The 27,464-nt window shown below is 38.4% G+C and overlaps 1 protein-coding gene across 1 annotated transcript; it reads right to left on the minus strand.

Moving 5' to 3' along the window:
* Positions 1-13,074: 13,074 nt before the first annotated feature.
* wdr73 (WD repeat domain 73) lies at positions 13,075-24,957 on the minus strand. Its single transcript, XM_061718506.1, has 8 exons — positions 24,801-24,957; positions 23,284-23,351; positions 22,861-22,946; positions 22,686-22,774; positions 20,442-20,509; positions 15,590-15,754; positions 15,110-15,472; positions 13,075-14,007 (listed from the first exon to the last, which is right to left on the minus strand). The coding sequence occupies exons 1-8, from the start codon at positions 24,914-24,916 to the stop codon at positions 13,766-13,768; spliced, it is 1,197 nt and encodes a 398-aa protein (XP_061574490.1). The 5' UTR covers positions 24,917-24,957; the 3' UTR covers positions 13,075-13,765.
* Between the last annotated feature and the right edge of the window lie 2,507 nt (positions 24,958-27,464).

Consider the following 27,464-nt stretch of genomic DNA (forward strand, 5'->3'; position numbering starts at 1 on the left):
TCGAGCTTCAAACGCTCTTTAAAACACAAGCCTTCACCTACAATGCCTGCACTAAATAGAAAGAGGAGGATTTTCAGAGACTGCCCACACAAGGGTGTGAACCCGACACTTTGAAGAAGAAGTTCTCCCTACTAAGGGTATCAAGGTTCTAGCAGGAGATTCTGTCCTGCCACTATTATAGTGAAATAACTAAATCAAAATCTCCTGAAGCTGCACAAATGGAGCCTGAAGATAATGAACCTACAACGCAAACCCGTCGTAGTCCCGATGGTCACAGATCAGGACTATCAAACCACACGTGAAGACGGCAAATAGCTCCAAGCACGACATCTTAAAAGCTAATGTGAACATCTCCAAAAGACATCAGATTTTACACCGGGTTAGAAATATACAACTAATCCACTCTATAACTTTAATAAGATCAATATATAGGCATATCAATATTATTTATAACCCAGTGTCATATACATTTCTGAATATAAATAATGAAACTCTCCTGTCTAGTTATTGTGCCAAGCGTAATTTTATTTGCTTGTATGCCAAAACAGCTAATTTCACTACATTTAGGATTCCCTCATACAAACATCTGACGGTGTTTCTGAACCTGATGGAAGCTGCAGAAGTGGTTCTGGTACCAGATCAACACAATCCTACCTGTCCATCGACTGTTCCAAGAGGAACCGAGGTCAAAGGTTTAACATCCCCTGATCGACACCTTCATCCCCGCTCCATCAGTGGGAAGTTCTCTCCACCTAGCACCGTGACTTTTATATCAACTCGTGAATGATGAGTGATCAGGGGTTACATCCAGTACTGGAGTTGAGGGGGGATGGCATCCCCCCCTGAAATAAAAATGGTCAACATCATCCCCCCTGTAAAACTGCCATCCCCCCTTTCCATCCCTTATGTCATTTCATCAATTAATGTGGTTTTACTGCTATTTCAACATTTAGAGTCATCACCAGAAAAATAACTTATTTGACAATTTTCACTTGAAATAAGTAGGAAAATCTGCCAGTGGGATTTATCTTCTTATTACAAGCAAAAAAATCTTGTTCCACATATTTTTCTACTTATTTCAAGTGAAAATCTACTTGAAACAGGTGAAAATTGTTGTTTTTTCCAGTGATGAGTCTTGTTTTAAGTGTAATGAGATGTTTTTACTAAAATTAGACATTTTAACTAGAAATAAGACAAATATTCTTGTTAAGATTTTGAGTTTTTGCAGTGATCCATTTTACTTATCCTGTGAAGGACAGAGTCATATTGATAAGTTCAGAAAACAGAAGGCTGCATTTAACTGCTGCTATGTCATTCCTGCAGTATTTCTGCAGGTGTTTTGGTCAGTGCGATTATTTGTAATATATTATATTATTTGTAATCAGCACAAATTATCTGTCCCCATATGATAAAATCCACCATCCCCCCTGATTTTTTTTTTTACAACTCGAGTACTGGTTACATCCCTCTTGACCCTGGACGCAGGATTCTGAGTTGGATGGCCTCAGACCTGGGACTTTTTATCGCCCTGGCCTCCTCCTCCAGAGAACACAAATGCCAGAGCTGGATCTTCTGCAGAGCTCCATTGCTCGTGTGAGGACGCACACTGAGAGAATGAGAGGATGAACCAGCTCTTCTCAGCAGCTTACCTCGTCTCAAATCATCAAAATGGACCGCTGGTCAAAACGCAAAGTTATGGAGCTTGAATACATGTCTGGTTCCACAAAAGATCAAGACAAGGTGACAGTTTCAGAAATTCAATACGTTTTTATAAACCATTTCTCATTGTATGTTTCCATGAAAAATTGAAGGTAAAACCTCATAAAATGGTGATAATGAAGTTTCAGTAGTTAAATTAGACAATTCACATGTAAAAAAAGTAAAAAAAATGTAACTGAACTGATAGCACTACAGATAATAATAAAATGTATTTAAATATTATGAGATGAACTTTCACTTTGGGTTTTAGTTGTCATTGTAAAAAGAAAAGTGAAGCTTTTACTACAGTTGAAATGAGAGTTGAAGTTTCTGAGCCACCGAGTGTGAAGGCAATGTTCCTAAACGATAAAAGTGACCCATTACAGCCGTTTCTGCATATACACATACTTTGTCTCTGATTATATCCCTAATGTCTGGATTTGGTACTTCTTCCTTAGCAGAGTCTACAAAGTCACACAGGTTCATCCCAGCAGCTGCGTCTGCACCGTCAGCGTCAGCCTCCGGCCTGCCGGTTGACACAGCTTCACAATTTAACTTGCTGATTCTTTTTGTTGGACAAGAATATTAAGGTTTTTAAATACCTGACATGTTTCAGCGATTACTTCCAATGCTGACTCTAAGGCGGAAGTAATCGCTGAAACATGTCAAACCTAAATATTCTTGTCTGACAAAAAGAATCAGCAAGTTCAGTTGTAAAGCCAATATGAACTTTATTAGATCATTGAGACAGCTCCAGTTGGACTCATTATTATCAGTAATAAAACGCTAACATTTCACAACCATGCAGTCGTTATCACCGGGGTGTCAACATGTTAAATCTGTCTAGTAATAACCCGAGCTGTGAGTTTGAAGCTTGAGCTGACGACGTGAACAGTCGCCTCATTAGCAGCTGCTCAAAGCTGCAGCAACGGCTGAAAAACCCAAGTGATTCATTTTTAAATCTTCAAAGTGCACAAGCTCTTGTTAAAATGAGTGAACTTTTACCCGATTTAAGGTAAGACAACTCCGTTTTATCACTCTCTACGACTCGTTTTTTTATTTCCACTTTATGTTAATAAGAGTGGGATGACCTTCAAATATGGAATTAGTTTTAGTGATCAATTAAGGTAATTTGTGGTGGAAGAGTCATTTGACCAGGGGTCGGCAACCCAAAATGTTGAAAGAGCCAGATTGGACCAAAAACACAAAAAACAAATATGTCTGGAGCCGCAAAAAATGAAAAGTCTTGTATAAGCCTTAGAATGAAGGCAAATGGCGAAATGTCGAGAAAAAAGTTGAAATGTCGAGAAAAAAGTCAAATTTCAAGAAAAAAGTCGAAATGTTGAGAAAAAAGTTGAAATGTCGATAAAAAAGTCAAAATGTTGAGAAAAAAGTCAAAATGTCGAGAAAAAAGTTTGAAATGTCGAGATTAATGTTGAAGTACAATCTCGAGAAAAAAGTCGAAATGTTGAGAAAAAAGTCAAAATTTTAAGAAAAAAGTCAAAATGTCGAGATTAATGTTGAAGTACAATTTCGAGAAAAAAGGAAAAGAAAAAAGAAAAAAAAAAGAAAAAAAGAAAAAAAAGAGAAAAAAAAAAGACGAAAAAAAGGAAAAAACATTTTTGAAAAAGCTGCAGGGAGCCACTAGGGCGGCACTAAAGAGCCCTAAAGGCTCTGGAGCCGCAGGTTGCCGACCCCTGGTCTAGACACAGCCGTAACACCAAGTATGGTAGAAGTTCACCCTAACCCAATGCCATTGAGTGAAAGTATGTGGCATAATTAGGTTCCGGTTTCATTTGATTTCCAATCCAGTTCAGTATTGATTTAGTCAGGGGTCTTGGAGCATTTGGGAATGGAGGGCCCAAATGCAGGAGATCCATACTGTAGGTGACACAGAGCAAAAAAGTCATTTTAACATGAAGCAGGCAGGAATCCCAGAACATGAATCCAAGAACATGAAACAGAAAACACAGAAAATTCCAAACTAATCATCCAGTTGGGCGAACAGACAGGGTTGAAGAACAGACCGACCAACAGGCAGGGAAAGACAAGATAACAGCCGTGTCTCAATATGCGTTCATGTGAAACGTGTTCAGCTGCAGATGAGTTACTGTTCCAGTTCTCAAGAATCCGTCTGACCAGCCAGGTACAGAAGAAACTCCCGGATGGCTGACATGAAAATGTGTAAATTTCATTTAAACGTAAAGGTTATAAATCTAAAGCAAGAGCGATATATGGCCCATTCTCAGTTGTTGTAATGTTAAGGTGTTTATGTTTTAAAACCATTCAAACTGTAGACGTTACATGCAAAGTGCAATAAGCGTAATGTGATGTCATCAAGTGCACTCCACCTGCAGAAAGAGACGTGCATGTCCTCCTGACTCGTACTTGCCAAGTGCAGACTTCTCATTAGCCTGTACCTGGCAAGGGGCTGGTGAGACACAGGTGCAAACAATCAGGGAGACGAGGTCAAGGAAGGTCAAACGGAACAGAACGAGACAGAAACAGAAGAAGACGGAGACCCAAGGACACAAGACAAGACCCGTGTAATGTAATCCGTCAATCTGACAGCGGATGTTACTCTTTTTTTGTTCCACATCATATCAATATTTATACAATACCAACACGACTGGACCAGAGAAAACCTGGAAACAGGTCCAGATTAGATATAAGAACATTTAGCAGACTGGTAAGTATCTGGAACAAATGTTGACTACAATCTACAAGTGACTTGTGCCTGCTCACACACTGTACACACTGACTGGCTAACATTAGTCCAGTGTTTATTACTCAAAGGCAGAGAGACTATTGGCACCTGTCCGCACCAGGTTAATATGAGTTTGGTTAATTGTGGAATGATCAATTCATCAAATCAAAATAATTCAATGTGGGCGGGTGGAGGAACTTCTGCTGCAGAAGATTAAGAGACTAATTCAATTTAATTTATAAAGGGAAAAAAAAAGAAGTCACTGCTGTGGTGCTAATAGAAAATATAATTTCCAGCAGGACCAGACGGTGTCCTGCCTGAGAGCATAGCGGGCACATGAAGGACATGAAGGTAATTGTTGGGAAAAGTCTGAAGGTCCTTCTTAATATACAGTAAGTGCTTCTTCATCACCAACGTCATTCAAAAAAGGCCACGTCATTGTGAAGGACGACACGTGTTTGAAGCTACTTGATAACAACACTTCTGCTTCTTTATCAGTCATTTCTCTACTCCCCTCAACGCATGCGCTGGTCCATTAAAGACATTTCTGACAACCGGATCAAACAGCAACCATGCACACATTGATAATTATAAAATTTGACTGAATGTCAAAATGAATCAGTGGTTTATATATCTGTGAAACAGCTCTCAGATCGTGACTAAACCCAATCCCACGACACTGAGACACATTAAAAATGTCTTTAATATGAAGGAAAAGAACACGTTTTCTTTCACCTCTTCACTCAATAAATGTAGCCAAAGTAAGAAAAATGGCGTTTGGTTTAAAATGATATTCTTAATCATCATGAGGGGGTTTCTGGTTAAACCTCAGTCGCTTCTCTTTGTCATTCATCTTATTTTGAGTACTATTTGAAAATTCTGGAGCAATGCACTGATAGATGAGATATTAAAGAGGGTGGATCAGTATCTGGCCCATCATCTCTTGTTGTCCAGACAGCTGTTTCTAAGTTCAAAAGTGGGTTAATAACCCAGCTCTGAGTGTGTTTTTTAGTGCTTATTTACAGATATACTTCAGCCAGTTTGACCCCGTCTTGAAATCACACTTCCCCAGTCTGCTCCCTCAGACGATCACTCTTGATCTGTTTTTTTTTTTAATGCATCTGCCAGTGAAAACTAGATGATTACATTTCTTTCTGAGCTTAGGTCATCAGAACTGCTTCAAAGTTCAGACTGTCAGCAGCATCACTGTGAGTGGCAGCTAATGGAAGAAAGCTGCAGCCATTAGTGAGCCGATAATGGGGGATAATAGCAGTAATCATTTTGTTATTTTTTTACAGCAATACTAATCCTGCTGGATGAGAAACTTCAGGTCAAACTGAGGCCAGATGCTCCAACTATCGTCGGCAGCTCGAAAGATCAGATGTAAAACGGGATGAATTCTTGAACACTGCAACGTTTCTTACATGTATATGAAATCCTTAAAATTTTAATTTGAGTCAAAATCATGTGAATGTAGCACAAATTTTTCTCAATGCTAAAAACAAAAGAACAAACGGAAATCAAGATTAAAGAGCATTTTACTTCTTGATGAAGGGGTGGGGCTAGTGCTGATTTATCCACTTTTAATTGAAATCACAATTTTAACTGATACACTTAGGAAATCAAGAAGGCTGGGGTTAGTAAAGCAGCTCAAAGCTGATTATTTTGGTGTTCTTTGCTACTTCCTGAGCCAGCATGAGCATGTGCCAACATCTGCACAATAACCATAGAAACAGTTCTATTAATGTGCAGCAATAAAAGAAGTAATGAAGTCCCCTGGCGTTAGGGCTGTGAGTCAGTGAAGGCATCTTTGTTATGGTTCTTCCTTTTTATCTCGTCCACTCTTTGTTGCCCGGTCACTTAGCTCAGTCAGTGGAAATCATGTCTTTGATATGGAAGTTTTTGTTCTCACTTACACCATGTGATGAAGCTGATGAAGGTTGAAAATGAAGCTTTCAGCCAGCAGCCTCTGTTGTCTTTTGCAGCTTCTCTATCAACGTCCACGGCTGATTAATTCCTGCTATTTGCAATATCTCATTTTGTGACCAAGAGACACCTTCACAGAAGACTAGAAAATACAACCAAAACTCAAGAAATAGTTGGGATGAAATGGAAACTTCTAAAGCTTACCAAAAAAAGGAGAGAATTGATTCTTTCTTGTTTTTTTTTTTTTTCCTACATTAGCTTTTATTCTTCGTAGACATCCATTTTTGCATTTCAGGTCTGCAGCACACTTCAAAAATGTAGGGAGAATTAAAGATTTTACGATTACACTTAAAGACAATCTGGCACTGAAGACAGGATGAGATGAAGCATTTCAGCTGTTTGGTTTTGTGCTTCCTGCAAACATATTTAAAAGTGTGCAACACTTGTCAAATTTTTTAGTTTTTAAATATATTTCCTGTTTGGAAACAGGTCTGGATTGCAGGCAGGCCACTCTGGTATCCTCTACCTCAGTGCTTCTCAATCCTGGTCCTCGAGTACCACTGTCCTGCATGTTTTAGATGTTTCCCTGCACCAACACACCTGATTCTAATTAAAGGTCCTCATTAGCTTGTCACCAAGGTCTGCACAGTTCTGTTGATGACACATGTACTTTTATCACGGTGTGCTGAAGCAGGGTAACATCTAAAACATGCAGGACAGTGGTACTCGAGGACCAGGATTGAGAAACACTGCTCTACCTCTTCAGCCACGGCAACGGATGCAAAATCTGGTTTTGGAGCGTCTTCTGGAAAAGTTGGGGTCTTGAACGCAGCATACTGTATGATGCTCTTAAATCTTGGAGCAACTTTTTGGGATTAATGCTCCCATCACAGGAGTGTAAATGACCATTGTCAAGGGGACGGATGCAGCCCCATACAGTACATCACAAAGCCTGGTTTTGGGGTTTCAGATGGTCCTTATCGGCCCCGTTTACACGTAGCAAAAACGCTGGCATTTTCATGCGTTTTGGCCGTTCGTTTACACGAAAACGAAGCTCAAAGTCACCAAAAACGATCATTTCTGAAAACTCCGGCCAAAGTGGAGATTTTCAAAAACTCCGTTTTCACGTTTGCTTGTAAACGGAGGGAAACTGAGATTTAGGCTTCAGAACGTCACATTATGCAACAGAAACGTCACCAGTGTCATGTGTGCGACCCGTGTTTACAATTTGTTTGGCCACCGTCAATATTTTCTTGTATTTTACCTGTTTTATATTCTAAAGTCACACTTAAAAGTAACTCCACTTCTCTGCCCCTCCAAATGAAAGACTCGTTCCGTCTTGGAAGTAACTGGCAGTCAAGGCTGATTTATGGTTCCGCGTTACACCAACGCAGAGCCTACGGTGTAGGGTACGCGGCGATGCGCACCGTACGTAGGCTACGCCGTCGATTTAACGCGGAACCATATTATTCAGGCTTCACACGTGTCATTTGTTGACGTTTTTTTCCAGGATTCCGATTGACTAGCATGACTTTATGCTTCTCGTTACACTTCCCCCTGCAGGTTTGCCTGCTTATAGCACCTTAACAGCGTATTTATGCGGGTTCGTGTAAACGAGGGTATTTTTTCAAAACGTAGAGGGGGAAATATCCATTTTTGTAAATATGTGTAAACGTGGCCTTAATCTTTGGTCCTGGAGCACACAGCATCCGGTTCTTCCAAACAAGACCGTGGGTTCTGTTTGGACTTAGCACGTTACACATTTCCTCTGCGTGATGGTTCTTGATAAAGTTCCCTCTAATGTGGCATGTGTTGCAGGCCCAGCGTGCAACATTTGATGCATATTAACCTAAATTCAAATATTTTAATGGATGAAATGAAGTTGACAACAAATGTTAATTAAATATCACGCGTTCATACCGCCTTCAAAGAAATGATGCAAAGGAAATGCAAGGATCCTTTATTTTTTCCCTACGTCGTCCCAACTGTTTCAGAACCGGGTCTTGCACAAATTCTGGTTTAACTGGAAGCAGGCAGTATGGCACTTTCCTCACCATCAAAATAATATCCAATTAAGTCAGTTTTTAGTTTCATTTATCATTTATTCAGGGATGACCTTCACTCCTTGATTACAAAGCTGCAGGTGCTGAATGTTAATTCAGTGGCGCGAAGCTGAAACTCAGTCGTCTCAGTTTTACAGAAGAAAAAGATGCCAAAGGCTTTTCTTAGAAAAGTATATTTTTAAAAGCACAGATTGATATATTTTAGTGAAAATCTTCAATCTATGAAAAATTGTATTTTTACTGGCTATCTTTCTTGTTATGATTAGTAAAATCCATTAGGCCTACAGCATGTGTGGCTGCTGAATTAGAGATGTCAGCATGTCTACAGCTGCTTTATTGTTGAGCATTTGTAAAATAAATCAGAAACACAAATCCTGGCCACACCTCCAATAAATTCATCTGTCAATCAAAGGATATCAGGATTTGCTTCAGTTTGGGGGTAAACTTTATATTTGATTGCAGGATTTGGATTGCGTGTATCAATCGAACTTCAGGAGCCGACGGGAGCAGATTCATCCCAGGTTTTAACATGAGGTGGAGAAACCCCTGAAAGCAATTGTTGGGATCACTGATCTGAGAAACTTTGAAATAGTGAGAACTGAGAAATAGTTGTGTAGGTAAAGGTTTGCTACGAACTGAAAGCACTGTTACACTCTGCTGATTGTTCAGACCAGCTAATAGCCGGCATCCTCGCCTTTCATCGGTCTTCACAGAGCAGCATTTTGTTCCACACTTGTGGATTTTATCATCAAAAAATTAATAAATTGCCCAGTAGCTGCCACGAAAGGGAGTCGTATCAATTAAAACACTGAAGTAGTTGGAAGTAACACTGTGTTCCCTTAGAGAGATGAAAAACATCAACCTTCATAGTAATTAAAAGAGGTAAATAACCTCTTAGCTTCTGTTGGATTAACAATATTTTACCAGTTCAAACCTTGTTTCATATTCATGTCAATATTTCTCATAATGTTGGTGAATTTGCGTTGGTCAGTGCAAATATTTTTTTATTTTTTTTTACAACCCTGAGTCCTAAAATGTCAGGACACTGTTAAATGCAGATGAAAACGCGATTAAATGTCTCATAAATCTGCGATTTATTCATAACAGAGCATGAAATGTACTTGCTTGAGAAAAAAAGGTAACTATTCCTCCACATAGCAGCATTATCCTTGAACATTTGCAACGTGCAATGTTTGACTATTCGTGTGAACTGAGAACAGACCCTGCAGTTGTGGAAGATGAATGTTGCTGCCGGCCGTCCAGTTCAGCATCCAGGCTGTTTGTGATGACGTCACGCTTTTGTAGTGAAGGCTAATTGGTGTTGGTGTCTTTCTAGACCAGAGGTCGGCAACCCGCGGCTCTAGAGCCGCATGCGGCTCTTTAGCGCCGCCCTAGTGGCTCCCTGGAGCTTTTTCAAAAATGTTTGACCTTTTTTTTTCTTTTTTTCTCTTTTTTCTTTTTTTCTTCCTTTCCTTTTTAATCGCAATATTTCAACTTTTTTCTCGAAATTTTTGACTATTTCCTCAATATTTCGACTTTTTCTCGACATTTCAACTTTTTTCTCGACATTTCGACTTTTTTCTCAAGATTGTACTTCAACATTAATCTTGACATTTCGACTTTTTTCTCGTCATTTCGACTTTTTTCTTGAAGTGCATAATGAAAAAAAAAATCTTCCCCCAGTTATAACTAATATAGATACATGCAGCATGTGTTTTCTTCATTCTAAGGCTTATACAAGACTTTTCATTTTTTGCGGCTCCAGACATATTTGTTTTTGATCCAATATGGCTCTTTCAACATTTTTGGTTGCCGACCCCTGTTCTAGACCCACAATTAGAACGATGTACCTGCAAAAGCTTGTGGTATGTCTACATCTCTAGGCTATTACAGCATTTATGTAATGTTCTGTAGATGATATTCACAGCCCTTTCAGTTTTTCACTGAAGTCATTTTGAGATTGTTTTCTGACTGTTAAACCTCTGTCTATTCTGAGACCGTCTCTCTAAGACGCTTTTCTTTCTACACAGCCATGTCAATGACCTGTTGCTAACTAACTTAATTAATTGCAAAATATTCCTCTTTGAGTTTCTTTCACTTTACTTTCCCAGACTTTTGTTGACCAAATCCCAGGTGATGTGAGCTGTATTATGGCTATGGCTTTAACAAATCAAATTCTCCATAGCTTTCTCACTCGCGTTTATGGGAACAGTTCCAGTTGTTCCAGCTCGTGCTCCAGGACAATCGCCAGGATGAGTGTGTTCTTGAAAAGCTGCACTCATCGTCTGCACTGCTCTCTCATTTCTAAAGGCCACATTTTCCTGTTTAACATGATGGCTTAAGCCCCCTCTGCACAAAGGAATGCCAGGTATAATTCCCAACCGTTGTCCTACACTTTTATTGATGCTTTGCAGAAGACGTCCAATCAAGGGTTCATTCAGGACCAGGCTGGGCATTCACGTCTGGCTGGTTGGCTTTAATTTACTTCGTGTCCTTGAAAGGTTTCGACTTTTTTTCTTTTAAACATTGATGGCACTCAGAACTCTTACTTTCCTGGCAAGTTAACCTTTCTAATTTTAGTTCAAATGTGGCCACTTGCTCACTTTATTTTCCCTGCTTGACTCACAACCAGAGGAACAAACTATTCCATTTTTTTAAATTTATTTTTACATTTCATTTGGGTTTAATTTAATGGTTTCTGCACTGCCATACTTTTTTTTTTAATCTTCTATCTGCTTTCTGAGTCCTCAACTTGCAACTTGCACTTTTCTCCTCTGAGCTGCTTTGCAGGAGTTTTACTGTAATTAAACAGCTTTTTGCATATGATTGACAAAGAATGACATCACATTTCAACTCGGTTCTACTTTTGTTTTTCAGCTGGATGAGTTTGAGTTAATAGACTTTTCGGATGTGGTTCCTTAAATCAATACAAACCACCAAAATAGATCTCTAAAACGTTTATACGGCACACAGCGCACAGTATAGACAAGGGGGGGAAAAGTAATATGATCTTATACATAATTTAACTTGGAGCAAATACAAGTCCTTACGTGATGTGAAGTCTTTTTTTGTTGTTACTGAATGTTGTTTCTTCATATTTAGGCAAATGCATGCTGACGTCACTCTGTTGGGAATTAATTCTGCATTATTATAAGTCACTGGAACAGGAGTTTGTAAAATAAGGCCATTTCCATATGAATGAATCAACCATCTCTGCTCCGGTATTTATTGTCAGGGCTTGTTGACCAGAACGGCTCTCATCGGCAGACGTTTCCAAGGCAACAGGAGAGAAATTCTACTGCTGATATTTGATTGACAGCGGTTGCCATGATCCCACTTCAGCAATATGGACACTTTTCACTTCATTGAAAAACTAAACGTGACTTGATCCAGTCTCTTCCATCACAGCTGTTTAGACCTTTTCTGTGAAACTCTAAGAGGTTGGATTTTAAAAATGTTAATCTGTGGCAGTTAATTTCCACTTATCAACTTCATTTTAGGCAATCATCAATCATTTTTGCCTAATTATAGAAGCTTGCATAATCAAGTACTTTGAAAACCAGTGTAGCAATAAACTAACCCTGCTCATTTTCATCCGTCTATAATTTAGATTTCTGATAATTTTGTTTGTTTGTGCCCAGGATGACTCCAAATGCTTGTCATTATTTTTGTAACAGAGACCAAACATATTGAGGAGAGGCTTTTCCTGTAAACGAGCAGAGTTGGTTCAAGTATTATTGGATTGGTTGAATGTCCGAAGGCCTGCTGGTAATAACGTATCAATGCACATAACAGAAGTGACATACAGGACTGTCTCAGAAAATTAGAATATTGTGATAAAGTCCTGTATTTTCTGTAATGCAAAAATGTCATACATTCTGGATTCATTACAAATCAACCTAAATATTGCAAGCCTTTTATTATTTTAATATTGCTGATCATGGTTTACAGCTTAAGAAAACTGAAATATCCTATCTCAAAGAATTAGAATATTCTGGGAATCTTAATCTTAAACTGTAAACCATAATCAGCAATATTAAAATAATAAAAAGCTTGCAATATTTCAGTTGATTTGTAATGAATCCAGAATGTATGACATTTTTTTTTTTTTTTTTTTTTTTTTTTTTTTTTTAAAATTGCATTACAGAAAATAAAGAAGTTTATCACAATATTCTAATTTTCTGAGACAGTCCCTGGACGACTGCCAGTCACACAGGTCCTCGGTTCCTCCTGGGCACGAGAGGAGACTGGACGTCATCTACCATGCACTCTCTACAGCCCAAGCGCATGAGTTTTTATGTAAACACAGCGTTTGAGAAGACGTGTCCCCTTTAACTGCCGCTGCCAGTCAGAAGGGGATTTTAGGGTTAAACCACTTTCAAAAGCAAATGGTCTCTTTCAGTCCCAGTAATTTCTCACTTTGCAACCACTTTTGCCCGCTGGATTGCCTCCTTAATGTCTGCTCTGCTACCAATACACCTTCAAAACAATACAATTTCTTTTGCACTTCGAGAGTTGAGACACTAGAAACTCAACTGGAACTTTAACGGCGGCGACTTCAGTGCAGAAAATCTCTAAATTGGATTTCCAGTGTCGTTCAGGAAAGTGTGAAATGATCAAACTGACCCAAAATGAAAGAATATAAAAGTAAATGAGCATAAATAAGAAAGGTAAGGCAACTTTATTCTGTTTTTAGATGGGGTTTATGCCCTGTATGTCTCTACAGCCGCGGTTATTGATGAAAAACAAAGATGAGCTTGAAGAACGCTGCTTCAAAAGGTAAAACCGAGGACCAAAGTCCAGAATAAAACTCATTAAGCTCAGCTCCTTTCAAGCACATCTAACTTTGAAGAGTTACTCCTGCATTTGTGTACAGGACTCTGAGTGCTGCTGAAATCCATGTGGCCTGAAGCACAAAGCCGTCATTTACACAAATCCTGTCCAGACGGACGTCGCATCAAAGCTGTTTTGCCGACATGCTGCTCCTGCTGTGTCTGCTTGTTCAGACGGCATGACAAGCGGGTACGAGCACTTTCAGGATACATTCACATGTGATCAAGTCTGCTTGTAGCCACTTTCTTTAGGTAAAGCTGTACTGAAGGAGCTCCTACTCACATGAACTCCACATGGAGTTGTTTCCTCCAGGATTCACAGAACCTTTAGCTGTTTTTATTTAAGGCAGAGCGAGAAGGAGTCCTCTTTTAGCAGTCCTTGCTTGAGATACATCGTTTTACTCCTTAATACCGGTGTTTCAGGGTAACACAGCTGAACTCACTTATCCAGCTTCCTTTCCCCACCATTGGTTTTGGTGGATTTTTCAGATTAGAACCTCAGCGTTGTTTCTACATCTCTTCCCTCGTGGACTGGATTCTCATTCGGCAGGCGATCCATCTGGGTCCACCCAGTCCCAGACGTGGACCGAGCCGTCCGAAGCGGCAGACAGCAGTGTGTGCGGACGCTCGGCGTGCCAGACGTGGGAGGTGACGGAGACGGGGGCGCCGCCGTCGGCCTGAGAGGAAACGGCGTGGCCGCGATGCTGAAACATTGGCTGAGCTTTCTGCAGCTCCGTGCTCCAGAGAGCGGTGCTGTAAATCTGAACGACTCCATCGAAACCTGGCGGAAAAGAAGATAAAACTTTATTTTAGTTGGTTTAATAGGTGGTAGGAGTCTGGTCACTCTTACATACTCCCACACTGCACAGAGGCTGCAGCCAAGATCCCAAACTTTACTTAACGCCCTCACCATTCTGCTTCTTTTGTGCAAGTATCTTCTACAACTGTAGGTAATAGTTTTTAAGATTTTGAGTTTATACTGAAGGCATGAGCATAAATAATTTAACCCTTGTGCTGTATTTGGGTCAAGGGAGGGTGAAGGGAGAAAAGATGGAATGAAGGAAGGGAGAAAAGATGGAAGGAAGGAAGGAAGGAAGTAAGTAGGAAAGGGGGTAAGGAAGGGAGAAAAGATGGAAGGAAGTGAGGAAGAAAGGAGAAAAGACGGTAAGAAGGAAGGAAGTAGGAAAGGGAGTAAGGAAGGGAAAAAAGATGGAAGGGAGGAAAGAATGAAGTAAGGAAGAAAGGAGAAAAGAAGGAAAGAAGTAGGAAAGGGAGTAAGGAAGGGAGAAAAGATGGAAGGGAGGAAAGAAGGAAGTAAGGAAGAAAGAAGGAAAGAAGTAGGAAAGGGAGAAAAGATGGAAGGGAGGAAAGAATGAAGTAAGGAAGAAAGGAGAAAAGAAGTAGGAAAGGGGGTAAGGAAGGGAGAAAAGATGGAAGGAAGGAAGGAAGGAAGGAAGTGAGGAAGAAAGGAGAAAAGACGGTAAGAAGGAAGGAAGTAGGAAAGGGAGTAAGGAAGGGAAAAAAGATGGAAGGGAGGAAAGAAGGGAGAAAAGATGGAAGGAAGGGAGAAAGAAAGGAAAGAAGGGAGGGAAGAAGGAAGGAATGGAGAAAAGGAAAGAAATAAGGGAGGGAAGAAGGAAGGAATGGAGAAAATAAGGAAAGGAGGAAGGAAAAGCAAAGAAGGTAATAAAGGAGCGAAAGGGAGGTAGGAAGAAAAAGGAGTAAAGGAGGGTAAAAAAGGAGGAAAAGAGGAAGGGAAGAAGGAAGGAGAGAGCATGGCAGGAGGAAAGAAGGATAGAAGAATTGGGTCATTTTGACCCAAAGACAGCACAAGGGTTAAATAAGTAGTTAAACTGAGGATCGTTGCGTCTGTAAAAGCTGACCTGACACAGAGATACAGTCGTCCAGCGTTGGAGACCACGACACTCTGACGTTGTCTAGTTTGCAGTGACCGGTTTGGACGTCCAGCTGTGCCCGACACACAGCACCGTCCAGGTTCCTCAAGTCTGAAACCACTGCCTGTCCAGAAGAAGACACTCTGACGACCGAGCCGCTGGACGCCCTCGGACCAGAGGCGTCTGTCCACCAGAGGACCGGTCCAGCTGAAGACGCCGGTGCAGGGGAAGCCTGAGGAACGGCAGGCGTCCGGGTGTCTGCGATGTAAATGCTGCCATTACGGCAGCCGGCGAGGAACTCGGTGTCGTTCAGAAACTGCAGGGAGCTCAGAACATCTGCTGACTCCGTTTCTGTGGGAAAAACACACAGTGAAGCCCCACAAAAGTAAAATTATTTTCACTTTCACCGTGATTTCCTCGCCGTAGCGCAAGGATTATCAGTTAACTGTGCAGATCAAGTGGTTTTACCTAATTTATAAATGCTGTTTCCCGACTCCAGCTGAGTCAGCTGTACAGAGCTGCTCAGAGCTCCATGAAGGACTTCAGGAGGGGACGAAACCCGAGCTGCAATCCTGCTACCCGTCTCTGAAGGCCCCGTCCTGCCCCGGATACTTCCTGTTCTCCTGATTACATCTGCCATTGGATGACAAGACACAATCATCATTTACAAAAGTCAATGACCTCAGTTGAAGAAAAAGGAGCTTTTTTTTGTTTGTTTTTAAGACATCAAATCTGATAAATGGCTTCTGGTGAGTAGTCGTGGTTTCTGCTCAGCTGGGATGGAGCGGTGAGGCAGTGGTTCAACTAACAGCACCACAAGACAATAATCAGCTCTTTTTCCATGTATGCAGTAGCATTTGGGACCTGAGGAGGAACATGAGCTGATGCTGCTGCTGCAACAAACATTCACAAATGTGTTGGTGCCCTTCCATTTAAGAAAGAAAAACCCACAATGGCCACTGAAATAACTTATATCTGACAAAAGTAAAATAATAATTTATTGAAAATAACACCTTGTTTTTGAATTGTGGTTCAAGAGAATCATTGGAAAAAAATAAGACAATGAAACTGACCTTGACAAATGAATTGGTACCCCTAGAACAGGGGTCTGCAACCCGCGGCTCCAGAGCTTTAGCGCCGCCCTAGTGGCTCCGTGGAGCTTATAAAAAAATGTTTGACCTTTTTTCCCTTTTTTCCTTTTCTTTCTTTTTTCAATTTTTTTCTTCTTTTTTCCTTTTTTTCTCTTTTTTCTTACTTTTTCCTTTCCTTTTTAATCTCGACATTTTGACTTTTTTCTCGACATTTTGACTTTTTTCTCGACATTTTGACTTTTTTTCTCGACATTTCGACTTTTTTCTCGACATTTCGACTTTTGTCTCAAGATTGTATTTCAACATTAATCTTGACATTTCGACTTTTTTCTCGAAGTGCATAATGAAAAAAAAAATCTCCCCCCAGTTATAACTAATATAGAAACATGCAGCATGTGTTGCATTCATTCTAAGGCTTATACAAGACTTTTCATTTTTTGCGGCTCCAGACATATTGGCTTTTTGTGTTTTTGGTCCAATATGGCTCTTTCAACATTTTGGGTTGCTGACCCCTGCCCTAGAAAAGATTGAAAATAATTTGACCTTTAGGACATGTTAAACTTAAGTGTGTCTTGTAATAAATGCCACAGGTTTCTCCAATCTTGCAGTCAGCCTGTTATTTAAGGGTTGAAAAATCATCACTCTGCTGTTTGGTATCATGGACCGACTTATCTGAAGAAATCCAAAATAAACTTCAAAGCATGTTAACGTTAAAGGCTATAAGACCGTCTCCAAGCAGCTTGATGTTCCTGTGACTAAAGCTGCATATTTAATTCAGAAGTTTAGAGTCAACAGGACTGTAATCAACCTCCCTGGATGTGGCTGCAAGAGGAAAATCGATGGGAAGCTGAAGAGGCAGATAATATAAATGGTAACCAGAGAGCCCAAAGCAGCTTCTCAAGAGATTCAGGGTGAACTCCAAGGTCAAGCTTCATCAGTCTCAGATCACACCATCTGTCACAGTTGAGTCAAAGTGGATGATCGAGGAGGATCCACTGTCGAAAGAAAAACATATGAAGGGCCAGATTGCATATTGACAAGCTTCTAGGAGAATGTCTTTTGCACAGACGAGACTAAACCGGTCCATACAAAAGCTCTATGTTTACAGACACAAAAATGAATCATGCAAAATCTATGAAACATGGAGGAAGCTCGGGGATGTTCTGGGGCTGTGTTACTGTTCATGGTACTGGGTACAATGAAATGTCAAGACTATCAAGGCATTCTGGAGCAAAATATGCTACCAAGTGTCAAAAAGCTTGGTCTCAATTGCAGTGAATGGGTCTTCCAACAGGATGAATAAATACCACAAAAAAGGGATTGCCAAAACCAAAACATTGGACTAATCTGAAGTGTTTTCCTGATCTAATTCATATGGAACATCTGTGGAAGAGGCTGAAACATGCACTCCTAAGAGGAAACCCTTTCAACCTGAGACGGATGGAGCAGTTTGTTCATGATGAATGGACCAAAATACTCAACTACAGCTCCATAAGCCTCATTGAGAATGACAGAAATAGCTTGATTGCAGTGACTGCCTCAAACTGGTTGAGCAACTAAGTATTAAGATGAGGGTCCCATCATTTTTCAATTCAATTCCATGTTATTTATATAGCATATATTACAATACAAGTTGTCTCTTGGTGCTTTCCAGAGAACCAGAGTACGACCCAAGAGCAAACATCACAGCATGATCAATTCATGTTAATTAATTAATTAATTTTTGTCTTTTTCTTTTCTTATTATTGTTATTCTCTTGAGCCACAATTCAAAAGTAATGTCTGATATATTAGTACATTTTTAGTAAATTATTCACAATTAATTTGGTCATTTTCTAGTTATTTCAGAGACCACTGTAGGATTTTCTTTCTTTAATGAAAGGGTACCAACAAATTTAGTGATTTAGGGTGTAAGTGACATAAGTCTTGCTACAGCTGTGTTTGTATTCCTGCAGGAGAGGCAGCACTGCCCGTGGCTGTTCCTGCATCATACAGAAGTCAACAATAGTGGATCAAAAATGTTACATGTTATGCTAGAATTTTGATTAATATCTGTTTTTGTTTGTGCATATACAGTATGTGGCCATGGGATAGACTGGCGACCTTTACCCTGCCTCTCGTCTGTAATGAGCTGGGATAGGCTCCAGCAGACCCCTGGGCCTTCCACAGGATTAAATAGAAAATAAATTGATGGATTTGTTTTAGGACAACTTTAACAAAACCATTTGATCAACTTGAAATGTTGACTAACGTAATTGTTGGAGCTCCCAGCAGTTCTGCTTCTGCTCTCCAACTAGATAACTGGCTGAATGGCTTCAACAATGGTGGGCATTGTTGAAGTTTTGTGTTTCTTTTTACTTAATTTTACCACAAAATTCAAATAAAATTCCTTGACAAATCAAGTCATTATGTTTCCTTGAAGTAACATAACCGAATTTCAAAAGTTGAAATCTCCACTGCTGTGTAAATTTAATCCCATCATGCAGCAGCAATATAAGTGTTTTGTATGTTTTCTCGCCTGCTGTGAAAAAAGCGACAGTAGTTATTTAAGGCCACTTTCATATTACAAAATGTTAAGCCCAATTAGGCACCATGCTTTCAGACTGACCAGCCATTCAGTGCAGACACCATGACAACACCGAGACTCCCAATTAAAGACGTGAGTGATGCAGTCGGAAGAGAACACAATCTGCCAACTCTGAGAGTTGTGATGTAAAGGAAACTAAATTAAATCAACACTGCACCATGAACTTATCAGATGAAAAAACAGCAATGAGTAAGATTAGAAAAAGGGTAATCTTGGACACATAATTATGTCCCAGTTTCAATTAAATATTTGGGTTTAATCATCAGTACAGCACAGATTGGTTATTCTTTGAGCGCTATTAAATGGATTATGTTGGATTAGTTTGGATTTGATGGATGTTAAGACATTACTGCCAAGTAAGACATAAACCAGATTGAACTGAGTTTTGTAGGTTCTGCCGTTTCAGAAGAGAATCACATCTAAAATACAGATAATCTCAATTATTCAGGATACCAGTGGGAATTTTTTTTCTCTTGCATTGCAAACTGACAAGACTCAAACCAAAGCCATAACAATGGAAACTCTCTCTCTCCCTCTGTTTCTCCCTCTCACACACACACTGGCAGAGGTGTCAGAAGTATGCACATTCATTACTCAGGTAGAAGTATAGATACTAGAGTTTAAAAATACTCCTGTAGAAGTCGAAGTATCAACTCAAGTTTTTTACTCAAGTAAAAGTATAAAAGTACTGGTTTCAAAACTACTTAAAGTGTAAAAGTAAAAGTAATGTAAGGGGGGGGGGGGAAGCCATTAAGGACAAAAGCCATTGAAAATGAATGCATCTTAGTATAATGCAAATATATTAAAGAAGCATATATGTGTACTATTGAGCATTAACATGTGTTTCAGAGAGCAGCAGATATGATGACTAGTTGCCTATAAGTATTGTAATGGTGCAAAAAGTCAAACTTCAGAGGCATGTTATCATTTATCCTAACCTTTATTGGAATGTACATCCAAGTTTAGTTGCAGGAATCTGAGGGAACGGATGTAAGAACAAAACTGGACAAGAACATCTGAAACAACCACAACCAAATTCACTCTATCCGGATGGAGCAATTTAACTGGATAGTATTTTTTAAAGGCTGAAATGAAATAGAGTAACAAGGCTGTTTTTAAAATGTAAGGAGTAAAAAGTACAGATAATTGCGTGAAAATGTAAGGAGTAAAAGTAAAAAGTCGTCTGAAAAATAATTACTCCAGTGAAGTATAGATAACCAAAATTTCTACTTAAAAGGAGCTTGAGGCTCCTTTTAAGAAATGAGACTCTCTAGCGCCACCCTTCACCACGACGGCCGTTGGGGGTACTGCAGCCAACAGTGAAGCCGGCACGGGAGAACGGGGAGAACGCACATGCAGCCTCATGTGACGTCACATCCGCAGCCCAGCGTGGGAAATTCGGGACCGAATTGCAGCACATTTTGCAGCACACAGCCTGGTCAAGGCAAAGGAGAGATACACTAGAGGGCTCATTCTTTTGGGTTTGGAAAGCTTCATCTGACATTATTACTAAAAAACTTAAAATGTATACGGATGTTTTTCATAAATCCTGCCACAATCCGGCCTCAAGCTCCTTTAAGTAAGGTAACGAAGAATTTGTACTTTGTTACTTGACACCTCTGCACACTGGGGTTAAAACTCACCACTGTCGTCTCCTCCCAGGTCCCAAACCTGCAGGTCGGAGCTCTGCCCATCGTTGGTCACAGCACATCTGGAAAATCCACAGTTGACTATCAGCAAATCAGCACTTTTGCATGAAAGAAAAAGCAGCTTCTTCAGTCGACATATTCAATAAGATTCACACTAGTCTTCCAACTGAACACTGAAAGTGAACCTGTACTTGTACAAACATTTGTAAGAAGCCACCAAAAAGTTATACAGTAGTTTAGTTGACCTTCCATTATTTTTTCCCAGTCTTTTTAACACAAAAAGAAAATGCAGTTCTCTTAAACCCAAAACGGATGTAACCCTAGTGAATGACTGCAAACATCTGTATGGGCCAGTTCCCTTTGGTTCTGGAGAGCTCCCACTAAATAATGGCTTTTGCATGTCGAGACATTTTGTTCTGAACATTTCTTTATTTTGTTCATTTAATTTCAGCACAAAAAAAGAAAGTGGTTGAATATCTAATATGTACATATGTAAATGTTTAGTAAACAGGCTGTTTATTTTATCAGAGCTTACCAATGTGAGTTGCATTATTTTATTGTATTATCTGTTTTGTTGAAAAGAGATATAAAAAATGAATATTTGCAGCATTCTAGTCTTTTTCTTAATTTTGATTCGTAAATGTGTGCTTCTCTTATTGTTCCCTCTTTTAATTTATGACTTTGTTCCTGAATTGATTGTTCTTTTTTTCTTTTCAAGCTTCACAAAAATAAATGCCAAAAAAGAAGCTTTTTAAAACGTTTCCTGTGGAAGCTGTATGAGTGAAACATCATCGGGAAGAAGCGAGAGTGGAAGTTCAGTGCAGGAACAATCCCTGGAAAAATTCCAGCTCATGCTCATTCATGAGATGATTAAAAAAAAATAATTAATTTACAATTCAACAAAAAATACCTGCTCAAGTCTATGTATGAAAATGAGATGTCATGGAGTGGTAAAATCACAGGAAACATGACATGAACATGAATATAAGAAGAAAACTGTCAACAGACACAATGCAGAATTATATAACTCCTTCAAGGACTATTATTAAGTATGAATATCACCAGGCCGGAGTAAATGGAGTAGGAACAAAGGAGAAAAAAAAGGAGAAAAATCTGTCTAACATATTACGAGAAAAAAAAAATACCACCACATTTGGTCTTTGATGTTGGAAATCCTGTACATGTGTATTTGCATATAGGGCTGGGAAAGGAACATCCAATCACAAGCTCCCATTCCTAAACGCATGTGAAGACACATTTATGGTGTGAACAGGTGCGCAAACAGTTGTCAACTTTGATTGGATCAGTCAAGACAGATTTTAATGCCAAGCGTGAGAAGGGCCTACATGAATAGTGGTTTCACACCACACCCCTCTCCTTGGACTGACCACGCCCCCTTTTAGGTGAAAAATGCAGTAAAGATAAAGATTTATGGCTTCAGGTAATCCACAGCTAATGATATTGGTAAACTGTGGGAACCAGCCAGTCATTACATATATGTTTATGGTCATCATTTCATTGCAGGCAAGTCAAACAAAGTAACTGGTTCTGATGTTTGTTTGGTCCTGCTTGTGTATACTGTATCATACTTTGTGTGATTAAAAATGGCTTCAATGATCAATGTTGGGCTGAATTGGAGCAAGTACAATCAAAATAGAAATTGTAAAAGAGAAACAAACAGTTAAACCAAGGAATATGGTAATTTCTTAACATAATAGGCTTTGGAAATAGAGACATAAAAAACAATTGGAATTATGTTTATAACTGAACTGCAAGAAATTGGCTGACAAAATTGAATTTATATATGGAAACAGATGTGAACCATTGTTAACACTTTAAGAGTTTAAAAAAAAAAAAAGATTACAGTGTGGGAAAGATAAGCGGTTCCTGAATGTGGACGATGAAAGTGATATTCAGAGATGAATCACCACAACTGGGTAAAAGACGCAGCCTTGCAGGGTTGATGAAATATTTAGAGAAGACTGTGTTAAGAAACGGAGGATGTGTCCACAGCCCTTGATGATAATGGTTTCTATCTCAGGTAAAGGACCAGAGATAGCATTTATCAAATCTTTGTAGATACATTTCAAGAATTCATCACATTTAGCTGTTAATTTTACATTTTCTTATTCCAAAATAACCCAGCTGAATGAGCATCATCTGGGAGCATTGATTCCATATTTCTTCTCCACTAGTTGTAATTGAACCGAACCGTCTCTCCTGTGTGTCAGAACTCACCTCGTTCCTGGGATGTGTCTGAGGCAGCGAATGGGACCTTCTGTGAAACCACCGTGGACGACTTTGAAATCTCGTTCTGGGCAGAGACCCTGAAACCATTAACAAATATGGCAACTTTGACAATGGGATTACCATAAAAACAAAAAAACAGCAACTGCTTCAGTGTGACTTTTACCTTATTTTCATCAGCAAAAAGTTTCAGTGGCAATCGAAGCTCTAAAATTTCAATTTTCGATGAATTGTAGCCTGCAACACAGATGGCTGGGGGGAAAAACAATACACACAATAAATATAAATAAGTCAGAGCAACAGATACAATTCTAGAAATCAGGTGGGTTTTCTTATCTGAGGTGTGAAACAGAGAAATCTGTAATCTGAAATATTTTATTCTGTTAAAGATACTGTAATGTAACCAAAAGTAATCTTTTGATGTATTGTGTAAAAAACCGTGTTTGATTCACATCTGAAGTATAACAACCAGTGAGTATGAATTTGATCTTTTTGTGTTCTATTGTTAACAATTTGTCAAACAGGCCTATATGGTTGGTGTCAGTGTCAAAGCCTGACAATGACCGTTACATGTAATAAACCCACTCACTCCTTCCTGAGGTCCATTCGATGACCTGGGTGGGATGTTCCAGCTGATACACATGAAGATCTTTGTACCTGCAGGAAATATTGACGTTTATTTCTGCACAGATAACAATCCACAAGTGTAAAAAATGAAGGCTGCATGATGGCACTGTAACACTAAACCCATTTTTATATCACATCATTTGGAATGACTGAGAAAATAACTCACTATATACAGTCTACTGACCAGCCAGAACCACTGACAGGTAAAGCAACAGTTCTCATCTTGCTAATTTGCAATCCTATATGAGTAAGATCTTCATGCAGACATCTACACCACCTGGCTGCCAAATGTCTGATATCAATATGGTTGTAGGTGTGGGAAGTACCGGTAGGCTTAATCCATCCTTCTACCAAATCTTCCAAGAGACCCTGTTTGTCCATGTCGTGACCGTTCAGAGTTGCTTATGTTGAAGATGAGTAATAACTTACTAAATATTAGGTAGATTGTCATAAAGTTATGTCTGACCAGTGTACATATCTAAAATTTAGTTTACATTTCTTATACAGTAAAATTGAATCGGAAAACACAAAACTGTGAGAGATCTATCACTGATTACCTTCAGACCAAAAACAGAGAATAGTTTGCCATCTTTAACCCTCATATAAAACTTTAACTTTCCTAAACCATCTTTCAGACAACTACATTATTAAAAGATTATTTTAACATTAATACTTCAATAATACAGTAATCGGATCATTTTATATCATAAAAAACAACACATACCATTTTAATCCCAACACGTAATCATTTCATTGCAGGCAAGTCAAACAAAGTAACTGGTTCTGATGTTTGTTTGGTCCTGCTTGTGTATACTGTATCACACTTGTGTGATTAAAAATGGCTTCAATGATCACCGTGTTGGGCTGAATTGGAGCAAGTGCAATCAAAATAGAAATGGTAAAAGAGAAACAAACAGGTAAACCCAGGAATATAAAAACTCGTTTAACTTTCCTAAACCATCCTTTAGTCGTGTATCAAAGACTGGACCTATTTTTTAAGTTTACAACTACATTATTAACAGATTATTTTAACATTAATACTGCAATAATACAGTAATTGGGTAATTCTATATCATAAAAAACAACACATACCCTTTTCAGCCCAACACGATTGCAGCTATATTTTATATCATAAAAAAAACAACACATAACTGCTTTGAAAAGTATATTTACCACATTTTTAGATAATTTCATTCATGTAAAATGCCCTCAAATTCAGGGCTTTTATTTTGAAAGTTTGCCAACTTTAACTCAAGCAGGCAAAGAAGCTAAATGTCTTTTTAGAGCCATCGTTTCTGCCTGGTGCTTCATGCTCAACCCAATCTCCAGTCCTGCTTATTTATCACATTTATTTCATTGAATATATCCAAATACTTGCTAATATTTGAGTACAATGAGCTTTGAAACACCAAGCATCTGCTGCTAGCAGCTAACATGGTCAACACTGCAGTTTAATAAAAACAAATAAAGTTTGCTCACGTTTTTAGGGACTCGATAAACCAGTCATCTAAAATATCATCACACTCCGACTGTTCCATCTTTATATTCTCACCACATTGGTCAAATTGATCAGATTTGTAACTTAAACTGTACATCTACTGTCGTTGCCGTGGTTACTCCACATGTGCGGCTCAGTCTCCCGGTTTCAGTTTAGATTCATCCATCGTGGCTGGAGTAGAGCGACACCTGCTGGTGTGGAGTCGCAACGACCACGTTTCTCACCCTAGAACTGGAAATAATAATAATATAAGTAATATAATATAAGGAAAGAAAAAGAAGATTTTAACAGTTTTACTAAGAAGGAGATTAATATAATTGCTTTTTCCTCTCTTGTAGCTCTTAGACGTATTCTACTTCAATGGAAGGACCAAAAACCTCCATCTCCCAATTCTTGGTTGAAAGACCTGATGTCATTTTTATATTTAGAGAAAATTAAATACGGTATTAGGGGTTGCTCTGATAAGTTTTCTTATATTTGGGAACCTATTCTTTCTTTTGTTAATTCTTTGGCATCCTTGGAAGATTAATTTAATCTGATTTAATTTAATTACAGGGAAGTATGATATTGCTAACCATGTCTATTTTTTTTTTTTTTTTTTTAGGGTTCCTCTTATGTCTGTTTATTTTAAATGTTTATTTATTTATCTTTTTTCTTTTTTTAATTTCTGCTTATTTTTTGTTGTTGTTTTGAGTGTCCTGTATTTTATTTTATTACTTTATTTTTCCTATTATTATTGTCTTCAGTCAGAGTTTGATTGGTAATTGGTACTTACTTTGGGAACTGTTTACAATTACGTATTTTGCAGTGTGTGTGTTTTGGGGTGTTTGTTATGTTAAGGTTTGTGTCCTTATTTATTTTATTAGTTTTTTTTTTTTGTTTTTTTTTGTTTGTTGTGTGTGTGGTAACATATAAAACGGGGTATTCTGTCGAACGCTTTAAAAAAAATGTTTATTGTGTAATATAATCTACATGGACAACCCAATAAAGAAACATGTTAAAAAAAAAGGAAAGAAAAAGAAAATATTTCAAGTAATCACGAGGTACGTGGCGTTTTTGTTTGTTTGTTTGTTTCCCCACATGTCTACATATTAAAAATATGTATTCTCGGTCTTTGATTTTTGTTTATACAAGTGAATTAAAATGAACTGAATTTCCCTGAAATGAAATATTGTGTCATATGCCTTAGCAAACCAAGGGTGATACCATTAGAATAATTTCAAATATAGTAAATGAAAAGTAGAAAACTTTTTGCACACCGGAATGTGCAGAAAGGTGCGTCGGAGGAGGAAAGCTGCAGCCAATTTAAAAAGAAAACTCCCGCACACCTTCTTCTCACCAGACTAGTGTTTTATTGGGCCAACGTTTCGGTCATAGACCTTTCTCAAGGCATCAAACAGAACCAAAGCTTGTCTATTATAGGCTGGTAGGCATATGTGGTCCAATCAGGCGCCGCCACACATAGCTACACCTGAGCACCTTCAAACAAGGTCACATACCGAAGTACAGTCAGTATGTATCACCAAAACACAGGGGGAAAAGAAGAAAAACAGAACACAACACCCACAATGTGCATGCATGAAATACATCAATCGAATCCAAAGGTATAATCATAAAGTGTGCGGGAGTTTTCTTTTTAAATATAGTAAATGAGAAAACAAACAAGCACAACTTGACTCATAATAGAGAAACATCAATACTTTGCCAATACTTGTGCGTCCTGAAGTATAATATATTTAACAATAAAGTATTTACTTAATGTTTAAAATTGTATTCTGTAATATAACATGCATGAACTGAAAATAATTAGCTCATCTTTTTTTTCATTCACACTCAAAGCAAATTTCAGAACATGCAGTGATTGAGGATAAAAAAAGAGACTTGTGGATGTTTAAATAAGACATTCATAGCGGGAACTTTCTGTATATCACAGTTCAATATAGCAGCACAAGTTGTTATAACTTTTTTTCAAAGGTATTATTTATTTAATTCCCTCACAAATAAAATAGGAGCAATCTGGGTAGAAATTCCTTTACAATGGGATACTGATAACAACATACAGAAAACAATTATTTCAAGTAATTGATGTTAAAAATTGGTTTGACACGCTTCTAACTTGTTTTCAATAGGAAACCAGCTGAACTTTTCTTACATCAAGTGTCGGTTTCTAAGCACACTCTATACACAAAATCAGCCTGTCCTTATTCATGTCAGTGTATGGAAAACTATGAAGTCTTTTCTGCTTTTTTGTCCTTTTTTTAGCTTAATCACACATATAAATGTAAATATAAATACCTGAAAATGAGCAGTAAATGTTTCCCTAATTTAAAAAAACATAATATGCTGAATAGTGTTACTGCACAAATGATGATGATTGTTGTTACTGTTTTATTTTGTTTTACTCCTTAAGTTGATGTATGAGATAATTATTTTTGTCTCATTTTATTTATTTATTACTATTATTGGGTAGTATTTTTTTCTGGTTGTTTCTGTTTTTTTGTTGTTTTGTAATTTTACTTAATTGTTATCATTGTTTTAATTATTGCTGCAATGGTTGCAGTCATCATTAGTGTAAGTTTTTCCTTATCATTATAATTTGTATTTTAGTTGAACTTTTTCATTACCGGTACTCAATGTGAACTTAC

The sequence above is a fragment of the Cololabis saira genome, chromosome 3 (assembly GCF_033807715.1).
Source record: "Cololabis saira isolate AMF1-May2022 chromosome 3, fColSai1.1, whole genome shotgun sequence".
NCBI classification, from domain to species: Eukaryota; Metazoa; Chordata; class Actinopteri; order Beloniformes; family Belonidae; genus Cololabis; species Cololabis saira.

Excerpts from the sequence above, each read along its gene's own strand:
- wdr73 (XM_061718506.1), bottom strand. The coding sequence starts at position 24,916 with ATGTACAGTTTAAGTTACAAATCTGATCAATTTGACCAATGTGGTGAG. Across the intron at positions 23,352-24,800 it reads TTTATCGAGTCCCTAAAAAC|GTACAAAGATCTTCATGTGT; the intron begins GTGAGCAAACTT and ends TATTTCCTGCAG. Across the intron at positions 22,775-22,860 it reads TTTTTGCTGATGAAAATAAG|GGTCTCTGCCCAGAACGAGA; the intron begins GTAAAAGTCACA and ends TAATGGTTTCAG.